The sequence below is a fragment of the Impatiens glandulifera genome, chromosome 5 (assembly GCF_907164915.1).
Source record: "Impatiens glandulifera chromosome 5, dImpGla2.1, whole genome shotgun sequence".
In the NCBI taxonomy this organism is placed as follows: Eukaryota; Viridiplantae; Streptophyta; class Magnoliopsida; order Ericales; family Balsaminaceae; genus Impatiens; species Impatiens glandulifera.
In genome coordinates, this window is record NC_061866.1 from 53279077 (window position 1) to 53292086 (window position 13010).

The 13010-nt window shown below is 24.5% G+C and overlaps 1 protein-coding gene across 1 annotated transcript; it reads left to right on the top strand.

The window, feature by feature from the left end:
- The first annotated feature begins 4927 nt into the window (after positions 1-4927).
- LOC124939714 (zinc finger CCCH domain-containing protein 18-like) lies at positions 4928-7016 on the top strand. Its single transcript, XM_047480159.1, has 8 exons — positions 4928-4973; positions 5380-5755; positions 5839-6051; positions 6129-6311; positions 6380-6438; positions 6516-6632; positions 6712-6793; positions 6881-7016. The coding sequence occupies exons 1-8, from the start codon at positions 4928-4930 to the stop codon at positions 6996-6998; spliced, it is 1194 nt and encodes a 397-aa protein (XP_047336115.1). The 3' UTR covers positions 6999-7016.
- The last annotated feature ends 5994 nt before the right edge of the window (positions 7017-13010 follow it).

The window sequence follows — 13010 nt, forward strand, 5'->3', positions numbered from 1 at the left end:
AAAATCAATTATAATGGTTTATTTTGTTTCAATTTGTAAATATAATTTCACTTTATTTAAAAAAATAGTATAAGTTTCGTAAAATTGAACTAATTTATAAGTTATTAATTTAAAATTGTAATTCTATCTTAAACTATACTCTTTAGTTTTATTTTTTATTTTTAAATTTTAGAATTTTGTGTGGTTAGTAAGTTAAAATATATTAACAAGTTTTAATATATATCTAGTACGATAATTAATTATAATCATGTCTAAAATATATTTAAAAAGTCATAAATTAACGTTAAGACTTAAGAGTCTTACTATGTTCATAACATTGACAAGTCCGGAGAATTGAACTGACCCATCCTATGTAAAGAAATGTGAGGAAAAAAAATTGTATGCCTTACCTTCAATTAGGTAAAAAAAAATTGTTTTTATTGAGATTATAACTCATAACTAAATAAAAATTACAATTTTTCATCCTAAATTATTGAGTTAACCAATTTTATTTTTTTTATTAAATGGACTGCTTTGTAAGGTCTTACCAGGTTCAGCCTTGAACATAGATAAAATAATAAATTAGTTTTAAAAAATGTGTAAATCTGGGAATATAAAATAATTTTACCCAAAAATTGAACTATGAAGTAGATGAATTGAACATTTAAAATGGGAGGAGTATTCATCCTATAATAACCTCGCGTGGTGAAAAAAATCGTAAAAACTTATAACTTATTGCCTATTCAACATAATGTATTTAAAACGGTAAAAAAGTAAATATATCAGCAAGAATCTCTATTATACTAAATAAATAAACAATTGTATGTAAGAGTGAATTTGCGGATTAGAAGGGCCACATTTTCATCCTAACCAAACCCTGTAAGGGGGAGGAAAAATAGCTCAATAGTTGATATATTTAAATAATAGTTTAAGTGATAAAGATTTGTGTCTAAAAGATAAAAAAATGTCATTAATTAAGGTTAAGAGTCTTATAAGGTTTATAACATAGATAAAATGATAAATTAATTAAGAAAATGTGTAATTAAATCAAGGAATATAAAATCATTTTACCCAAAAATTGAATAATTGGAGGAGTATTCATCCTATAATAACCTCGTGTAGTGAAAAAGAAATGGTAAACACTTATAGCCTATTCAACATAATAAATGGGTAAAAAAAAAATTAAATAAATATGACCCCAAGAATCTCTATCATATTAAATTAATAAATAATAATGTGTAAAAGTGAATTTCCAGGTCAAAAGGGCCACATTTCCATCCTAGCCAAACCGTGTAATGAGGCCAACGAGATAAAAAAGCTCAATCACTAATATATATAAATAATTTAAAAAATATTTATTATTTTATTCATTCAACTATTTATTTATTAGTCTATAGTTCAGATATTTTAAAGGTGTGATGAAATGGTAAGTGGGAGAGATTGGTGGAGGAATTTAAAAAAGACATGTATAAATATATAATAAAAAAATATTTTAAAAATAATAAATTATTAAATATTATAATCCAAATCAAAACTTTATAGTAGTAAAAGTGTGACCGAGTATAAACATATAAAAAAAGTAATGAAAATGAGGGTATTAATTAACTTCTATAACCATGATTAAACATGGTCAAACTTTTTATGTCAATCATTTTTTTATGGATAGAATTTGAATAAATCTCTCCGACAACTATAAAACAATCATTTCTTGTCACATTTGTGCATTTTTTTACTCAGAAGTAAGAGATAAATAAATAGATATATTAGATAGAATGTTTATAATTTTGATGACACTTATCAAGAAGAGGCGGCGAAGCCCTGGCCAATTACCAATACCATTTTGTAGAAGATATTAATTATTATGTTGAACACTTAGAAAGTAAGTATAATTTGATAACCATGGAAGATTATCAGCTAGACTCTATTATAAATCAATTTTCCCGTGTTTCGAATTTGTCACATGATCTGAGTGTTGGGTTTTGGGCTCATATTTAATTAGAGTTTATATATTGTAATTGGGCTTTAAGCCTTTATTGGGCTTAGGAGTAGTAGTTTAGTCTTTTGGCTTTTGATGTACTCCTATAAATAGAGACATTGTAACCTAGGGTTACTTGGACCATTATTCCATGGAATATCAATAGAATGGACGACTCCCCGAGGATGTAGGCATTGTTGGCCGAACCTCGTTATATCTTGTGTTCTTTATTATTCTTTACCACTTTATCTTTATATCTTCTTTTATCGCGTGTTTAGATTAGATCGTTTCTCAACAAGTGGTATCAGAGCATGTTTTGAGAATGTTTAACCTAATCTATTTGTGAAGATATGACGGAAACCCTAACCACCATTGAAGAAGTTGTTGATATTTGTGCTTTTGTTGAAGATGGCTGGTTATTTGAGAAAACGACATTGGTTGGAGAAGAAAAAGGAAAAATTATATATCTCCATATATATCTCCATATATATATCTCTATATATTCCATATATATAGATATTATATTATGATATAATATAATATATAGAGAGGAGCCAAGAATCTTTGAAGCGGTCAACAACTAAGACTTTTTCAAGTAAGACTTTTTATTTAAGTCTGTTTGATTTCATAAAATAGGTTTGAGACCTATTTGATTCCAATTTTCACAAGTAATCCTTGTTTGATTTTAATCAAATTCTCAAAGTTTTGTATGCTTTGATCTTGGATTTATATTGAGGCTTGTTTGACTTGAATTTCTCAAATATGGAGATTTGTGTTTATCTTCTAAGAGATTTGATATTCGTCAATATGGAGATTGAAAATTGAAGTTGAAAAAGAAGGTGGAGTACTTATTCGATGTTGCAGATTATAGAAGACAATTGATGCAACATGTAAAGGGTTTTCTAATTAAAGCAGGTGGCTTTAATGTTTGTTTGCAAGAGTGTATTTTTGATATGTGTGTTTAAGGGCCGGATTTGGATTTGCATCAAACCTTATGAGTAGGTTTTGATTGGCAATCCCGGTAAGTGTTGGTGCGAAGTTGTCAAGTGGGTGTTGATGCCTCAAGGGTTCTCTACCAAGAATGATAATTTCTAAGGTATGAGTTGAGGGTGCACTAATCATATATATGGTTTGTTAGATTCTTTCTATGCAGGATTTTGCTAGAAAAATGTGGAGAACAAACGATACATCTTCATGCTTATTGAAAATTAGTTGGAGGTTTTATTATAACCGATTGTTGTCTTGGCATACATGGGTGACATTATTTCACTATGGCGAGGGCTTTGACTTGAAGAAATTCTCGGCTGAAATAAGTTTGGAGAGATTTTTCTTTGGAAAACGGTTATTGAAAAAGTCAAATTAAAAGAGAGGTAGAGAGAAAATCTAGTAGTAGATTTTCGCCTACAGCCGCACAGGGTTCATCAAACTGACGATGGGAGATTCAAACAGAGTCTGATTGCGCTGAGATTTTTTCGAGAGGGTTGGTAACTCATTCCTCTACATTTTCAACGGTCAGATCAAGGTTTGGACGTCTCAAAGTTTGTTTTTCTGGGGCTTAAAGTGTCTGCCTAATTTTAATTTTATTTGACTTATTTGGGACCAAAAAGTTTGTATCTTTTTTGGTTATGACCTCATCTTATTGGAAGAGCTAATCAAGATGAAGACGGTGGTGAGATTATGTGCTTTTACACTTGACAAAAACATGATCGAATATGGGAAGTTATTATCAAAATGGTGTTTACCAATGATAACATTGTCGACATGTTGACAGGGCAATCATTCATGCCAAAATTGCAATATTGCATTGAGTTGGCGGGTGATTAAGGATTGAAACAATTCCAGTTAACACATATTATCAATGAAAGACCAGGAAGAGGAAGACTAATGAAAGACACTTATAAGTTGAGGTTGAGACATCTTGAAAGCAACTCTCAAACGACCGAGAAGAAATCATTGCATTATCTTCTAATGTGAGAAGATAAATAAAAACCTTGAGTGAGATTCCTAGTCATGAAAAAGGGGCTAGATGGGAGACTCGGTTAATTCGAAGGTGATGATTTTATTACTTCTTTTGTTCTATCTTAATTGTCTATACATTGGTGGATCATATATTAGATGAATGGGATGATTGAGACCTTGAATAGGGATTCCTAGTCATGAAAAAGGGGCTAGATGAGAGGTTCGATCAATTCAAATGAAAGGAATTTCGATTTCTTTTAGAGAAACTATATATGATCATTTGAAGCATGGGTGAAGACAATTGAAGAGAGAGAGAGAGATTGAATATTGAAATAATATTCTTGGATTGCTAGGCGTTTTTGGATTCAAAAAACTAGTAGATTGCAAGCTAATTTATTCAAGGAGAGGTATGAGGTTTAAGTTGGTTGAGTATGCAACGTTCAAGGCAAGATGGGTGACAAATACTTTGTCAGATCTTGAGCTAGAGAAAAGAGATGTCGTGATAGCCTAATTTATTTGTTATGAAGTAGACGATAAAGGTTCGTCTTGGGTCTTCTCGTTTTTGATCGATATCTTATTTTGAGGAAGTAGACGATGGAAGTTCGTTTTGGGTGTCCTCAGTTTTCGATAGATATCTGATTTTGAAAAAGTCGACGATGAAAGTTCGTCTTGGGTCTATTCGGTATTTTTCTTTCAGTCGGTTGTTGGACTTGAAAAATAAGACACTCAGTTTGTGGCAAACAAAGGTAAAGATTATTTTGACATAATAAAGAATTGTTAATTCTAGTTTCCGCATATGTCAACGGGTATGAACAAAGATTGGGAAGAGTTGTTGAATGTCTCTAGTCGCTGAAGTAGCGTAGTTGCCAAGTTTACTTGGTGTTATAAACTCTATGATTTTATCTTCTAAGGGCTTTTGAACGGAAGTGGAGGTATAATGATTTATCTCGTGAATGGCTCGAACAGTGAAGATTGATGTGTGGCTCATAACTTTTTGATGGCGCGATATACGTAATGGCGGAGATTGTTATTCTTCTAAGGGCTCTTGAATGGAGTGGAGGTGAAGATTGATGGGTACGACTCGTGTATTTCCTAAGGGACGTGAAATTCGTCAAGGTGGAGATTTGTAATTTATTCATCACATCTCAATAAGCGCAGTATTCGCCCAAGGTGGAGATTGTTGGGTTTTGGGCTCATATTTAATTAGAGTTTATATATTGTAATTGGGCTTTAAGCCTTTATTGGGCTTAGGAGTAGTAGTTTAGTCTTTTGGCTTTTGATGTACTCCTATAAATAGAGACATTGTAACCTAGGGTTACTTGGACCATTATTCCATGGAATATCAATAGAATGGACGACTCCCCGAGGATGTAGGCATTGTTGGCCGAACCTCGTTATATCTTGTGTTCTTTATTATTCTTTACCACTTTATCTTTATATCTTCTTTTATCGCGTGTTTAGATTAGATCGTTTCTCAACAAGGCTGAGTGCTAGGAAATCTTCTAGCTTGACTGATCAGTTATACCCATTCAATGACTGCACTACTTGTTCCATGAAAGGGTTATATTGTATATACGGCAACAATTGCATGTGCAATATCCATGCCAATCAAATGAATGAATCTGATCATGTGCTGATGCACTCTAGTAGTAATCCTGGATCGATGGAGAAGCTGGAAATGGAGTTAATTGAACTGCTAAGGTCTCGAAAGGGTGTCCCAATTTCGATCGCATCATTACCCACGTTTTATCTAGAAAAGTATGGTAAGCCCCTTGAAGCTGAAGGAATGGTCAAACTGGTTGCAACCTTACCAAGCTTCTTAGACACTTTGATGGGATTCTTGTCTGTAACAGGTTAATTACATTTATTTGATTTTGAATTACAAATTTGACTGAATTTAATTAATTATTGAATATATTGTTTAGGCCTCATGGGCAACATTCAGTTGAGTTGGCTGAACATGGACCATCGAAATACAATTACTCAGATATCCTTAGCCAAAGGAACCATAGCAGATCGTGGTCGTGGCTGTCAGCTCGTGGAGATCATCATCAGTCCTCTTCGTCGTCGACGCAGATTTATCTTACTTTCCCACCTGAGAGCACCTTCACAGACAGAGATGTTTACAACTATTTCAAGTAATTAATTTTGATTCCGCATATAAATAATGTTTGTTATGGCAAAATTAATTAATTAAAACATATATCACTTGCAGCAAAATTGGAGATGTTCAAGATGTTAGGCTTCCTTATAACCAATTGAAGAGGAAATACGGATTCGTGGCCTTTGTTTTACCAGATACGGTTACTAAGATTTTGTCGAGACAAAATCATCATTTTATATGCGGTGCTCGTGTCCTCGTTAAACCATACCTGGACAAATCTCAGCTCATGCACAAGTCTGTCTTTCTGTTTGTCTCTGTTTTTGTGTTTTTTCTGTGTTTTTTTTATTCTAAAGAAAATGCAGGAAGTTATTGGAGAAAAGTCGGCAGCAATTTAATTCATACTCTCAATTACTTCATTCATGTAAGAATTAATTAATATTTAACAATAATAATTGATTAATGACATTTATAAATTATAATATGCATGAATGCATGCAGTGGCTATAATAGAACAGAGGAGAATGATGGAAGGACAACAATATTCTCTTGCCCATCATTTATACATTAATGGCTACATGAATTTTGACCAATATTGGAAACTCTCATTTTATGAAGGTTTTTTTTAGACTCTCTTGTATATATGTTTTTAATATTCATAAATAATTTGATTTACTTTTTTAATTAATATATATAGCTTTGGAAAGACATGTAATATCAATGAACATGTCTGGTGGTGGTGGTTCAACTTCATCAACTTCAAATGAGGAGCAAAATAGGTAATTAATATTCTTCTTGATACTAGACGAAGAGATTTGAATTTTGAATAGTTACCTAAATTAATAAACATTTTGATTGCGATGCAGCAATATTGGTCATTACAATCTCCCGGATAGCCCTCGCAATATTGGTTTATATAACATGTGGGTGGATAGCCCGTTTACATCCCCGATGAGGAATGCAATTCAATCTTCGTCTAGCTAGATGGATGTTGCTGCTGCTCTTAAGCTTTTTTATATGGTTTTTCTTCTCCTCCATGATTGCTAGTTGCAACTAGCAACAAAGAAAGAGTAAGTTACATATAAACTTCTTAGCAAAATAAAACAAAGAAGGCACAAGAAAATGAATTTATTTCGTGTCTATTGATCGTACCTTATGATGTTTTGGGGACTCATTTTGAATACATGTTTCATCATTAATATTAATATTATGCTTTTTTTTTTTAATAAACAGATATAATCACAAGTGTGATAATTAATTAATCCCACTTGATTGAATCTTTAAGAGCGAGAAACAATATATATAAATAAAAATATAAATCACAAGAACACCAAAAGTTTCACGTGAAAATTCTACTCAAATAAAGGAATAAAACCACATAAATTCGTCCAAAAATAAGTTTTACTTTAATCAAATATTAAACCCAAAACAAATAAAGATAAAATCTAAAATAAATAAGAAATTTCAGTATAGAGTCTCTATAACTGTATATTATATGTCTCTTATATTATTTTTAATAAATCTATTTTCTCCAACTTTTATAACATAATGAGAATAAGCCTAATTTTTTTTAAATAAGAATTACATAGGTGGACACTCAAACAAATAATCCAATATTTTTTTACTAAGTATAAGTCGTGATTGTATCTTTTATATAATAAGAAACAATAACTTGATGGGATATTAAAAAATTATCAAATCAATTAGATATTAGAATTTTATAAGTTTCACCATATTCATATGATGAAATTTAAATTTATTTTAAAAAATAATTAAATATTAGTTACTCATACATAAAGGAAGAATCTACATTAGGGCTGTGTTGAGACTAAAATAATTAATAATAATTTTTTTTAATATAACAAAGTGAAATATTTAGGTAAATCATTTTTTTATTTGTGTAATTATACCCGTCAAATAATTTTTAACTCCAATTTAACTCAAATTTTTTGATCTGTATATATATTATATTTTCATATATATTCTAATTTGAAGGTGCATGAAAATTAACCATGACTACAATATGTTGTTTCATTGATGGTAACAATTTCAATATTAAGCACCCACACTTAAGGGTGGATCCAAGTACGATTATTTTATGTCGCTAAAAATGTACTAGTGACAGTAAACTTGATTTATTTTTGTTTGTTTACTTGATATTATTATCAAATTAGTCCGGATAAATTTTTTTATAAAAAATTAGTCCGGATAAATTTTTTTATAAAAAATTAGTCCAAATAAATTTTTTTGATAAAAATTAGCACGAATAAATTTCAAATTCTATCTCCGTCCTTGCCCACACTAAAAGAGAAGGAACAAATTAATGATGCTAGTATTCCCGCCATAAAAGAAGAAGAAAATAAAATAAAATAATGACTTTTATAAAGTGATGTTATATAATCAAATGATTTTATATATATATATATATATATATATATATATATATATATATATATATATATATATATATATATATATATATATATATATATTTAGGAAGTTAATAATATCTTAAGTTTAACTCTTAGCTTTTGATTTATCCTAATAAATTTATTATTTTTGAATTATTCTAATTGATATATGTAATTATATTTTATTATTTTTAACAACTTGCACCCTGCTAGGTTAATATTAATATTAATGTTTTTCTTATTTTGAAAATCAATTTTACAATATTAATTTCCTTACAACTCAAAATTAAAACAATGATTTAAAAGTAGAAGAAGGATGATGAACTTCATGTATATACTAATATACATATGAATAAAAATTAGCAGTAAGTAAATAGGACAAAACATAAAAGATTTCAACTTAGACATCCATTGAATCCGTTTGAGCACATTAATAAATTTAATTTGACATTGCAATCGCGATTTATTAATAAATTAACACAAAACATAAAAAACTTAACTATGCCATTAATATAAAACTAATTAAAAATGACAGAATTTCAAAAACATAAATTATGCTTTATAAGATTTGTAGTGGTCGATACAAACTGATTCGGTTTTGGTTCCTACATGCTCGGCCACTTCAGTCCAATTATCCATTCCATACATTTCAAGACCCTAATTAAATTCATGATGATGATGAAACATAATTAGAAAAGATAGAGATGATCATATTATCATAGTTAGTTAGTTGCCTCTAAGAGTAACGTCTCTTCATCAGCATTCCAGCCAGGACATATTAGAGGAATCTTAGATGAGTTATCATCCTGTGGCAAGAACAAAAACATATTATATAAAATGAATTAATCATGATGATGATCATATATAGATAGAAAAGAAGATGATGATGTTGAACTAATTAACTAACCATAAACCTATATGGAAGATTGTTTTTTAGGATGCAGCTCCACTCCAAAACCAAAAAATACTCGACAACATTTAGCACATTTGAAACGTGCTTTTTCAGTAATGTCATTCATGTAGTAATTACAATAATTACTATTCATTCAAGTCTCTTTTTGAACACAATATTCATTCTTGATCATATCAACAATAAGAGATTTCAAAATTCATTCAAACAAAAAAAACAATATTTCTATTATTAAAAAACACACAAAATATATTAAATATTATTAATATATATTCAAATAAATGAAAATAATTAATTAAATTATATATTCGATTTATTTTTAAAAATTAATATATTCAAATAGTGTGTAGTATGATTATTTATTACAATTTTTTTATATTATTATTAAATTAAAATACTAAACATTTAAACATAATAAAATAATTTTATTATATTATTATATATTTTTAATTTAATATATATATATATATTACAAATTTATTATTATATAGTTAAAATGTTTATTAATTAATAATATATTTATTAGATTATTATTTGTTTCATCTTTATAATTTAAATTATTTTTACTTAAATGTTTTAATAATATATAACTTTATTTATAGTATATTTTATTTTAAATAACTATAAATTAATTGTGTACAAAATTATAAATTAATAAGTATTAAAATTAAAATATATATTATAATATATTTATTATAATAAAAAATTTAAAAATATTTATTATTTATAAATATTATTTATTATATATATAACAATTTAAAGCTTTAATTTATTATTATATATATTTTTTAAAATATAAAGTATTTTTAATTTATTTATTTTAGATTTTATTTAACAAAATTATTTTTATGAATTTGATAATTGTTTTAATAAAATTAATAATTTTAATATATATAATTTATTTATAATTATTAATAATATTTTTATAAAAATAAAAAAATATGATATACATTTATATTTATAATGTTTTGATTGAATTTTGTTTGTTTATTGTGAATTTGATGTTGATTCTTTGTTTATTGTGAATTTTTCCCCTTAATAAAAAAACAAAAAATATAGTAAATATTATTAATATATATTCAAATAAATGAAAATAATTCATTAGATTATTTATTTATTTATTTAAATATTATTAATATATATTCAAATAAAAAAACAATTCATTAAATTATATATTTGATTTATTTTAAAAAATTAATATATTCAAATACTGTGTTTATTAGTATGATTATTTATTACAATTTTATTAAATTATTATTAAATTAAAATATTAAACATTTAAAATGTAATAAAATAATTTATTATATTATTATGTATTTTAATTATATATTTTTAATTTAATATATATTCTTTAATAATATATAACTTTATATATGGTATAATTTATTTTAAATAACCATAAATTAATTGTGTATAACATTATAAATTAATAAATATTAAAATTAAGATAAAAAACTTTATTTATAATATATTTGTTATAATAAAAAAAATTAAAATGATTTTAAAATTACAACTATTTTAATTAATTTATTTTAGATTTTATTTAATAAAATTATTTTTATTAATTTAATAATTGTTTTAATAAAATTAATAATTTTAATTTATATAATTTATTAATAATTATTAATAATATTTTATAAAAAAATAAAAAATTATGATATAAATTATATTGTTTTGCACATTCTAAAAATATATTGGTTGATGTACTTTATATCAATCTGCACATTCTAATAATATTTTCGAAAAAAAAACACAAATATATTATTAATATATATTCAAATAAATGAAAATAATTAATTAAATTATATATTTGTTTTATTTTAAAAAATAAATATATTTTGTTTAGTATAATTATTTATTACAATTTTATTATATTATTAATTTATTATTATAATTTTATTATATTATTATGTATTTTAATTATATATTTTTAATTTAATATATATTTTACAAAATTATTATTATATATTTAAAATATTTATTAATTAATAATATATTTATTAGATTATTATTTATTATATCTTTTTAATTTAAATTATTTTTACTTTAAAATTTTTAATAATATATAATTTATTTGTAGTTAATAAGTATTAAAGTTAAGATAAAATTTTTTATTTATAATATATTTATTATAATAAAAAAAATAAAATGATTAAAAATATTTATTATTTATAAATATTATTTATTATGTATATAACAATTTAAAACTTTAATTTATTATTATATATTTTTTTTGGTAACAATATATATAAAATATTTTTAATTTATTTATTTTAGATTTTATTTAATAAAATTATTTTTATGAATTTAATAATTATTTTAATAAAATTAATAATTTTAATTTATATAATTTATTTATAATTATTAATAATATTTTATAAAAAAATAAAAAAACTATAATATACATTTCAACTCGTTTTTATTTTATGAGAACATCTTTCTTAATTAACTGGATATACTTATTATAATTTTTATATAAATAAAATATATTATATTATATAATTAAAATAAGTATATTATAAAATGTATCTTTAAATAAATAAAAATAAATAATTTTACATTAACAAATAAAATAAAAATATTGATAATAAAATTATAACAAATATAATAATTTTTAATTGTAACTATTTTCATTTATAAATTTCATAATAATACAAATATATAAAATTTATAACTTATTATAATATTATTTAATAAAAGAATTGATTGATTAAAAATAAATATTTATAATAAATGAAAATATTTTTCTTTTTAATATTTAATTAAAATAAATAAATTAAAATAAATAAATTAAAATGAAGATAAAATGTATTTTTAATAAAATATATTATTATATGTGTATATATATATATACTTAAAATAAAATAAATAAATAAAATTTTATATATGCATACATCTATTTTTTTTAGCTTTAATAATATATTTATTGATATATAAAACATGTACATATATTACAAATACAATAAAAATATTATATCTCTAACTATATTTATAAAAATATTTTGTATTATTTGAATGAGAGTTAGTTATTTTGACATGTTAATATATATATTTTTTTTTATAAAAAATGACATGATTATTGTTAGAGAATATGTTTTAATTAAAAATCTATAATTAGTGTTGATTTTTAAGAAGTTGGATTTTTTTTTGATAATTTTTCTTTAAAAGTAATAATATATAATTATAAAATAATTTATTTATTTTTATATTAAAATGTTTTAGTAGCTAAATTCAATTAAAAAAATCAAGCAAACAAATAGTAAGAATGATGTTTATTGGTTGATTATAAATGAAAGAAATAATTAGTTAGTTTGATAAGATGATGTTAATACTTAGAGGCTGCAAATTAACAGGTATAATTTAAAGTATATCAAGATGAATATAAGTATGGAGTAGGGTTACACTATTTTTAAAAAAATGTTATTACATAACAAACATGTATCTCAATATTTTTAAAATAATAATAATTTTGTATTTGTTTGAGGCTTTAAAAATAATAATAGTATTGTATTAGGTTCTATTTTCATAATAAATATCTGTATAATTTTTTTATATCAAATTTCAAATTATATCAAATTTCAATTTTCCATTAAGTTGTGTAGGTCGGCTGTTTTCTAATATATTTGATGCTAAATTGCTAATATTGTGCTCCTGCGCTTAATTTAATATATAAAA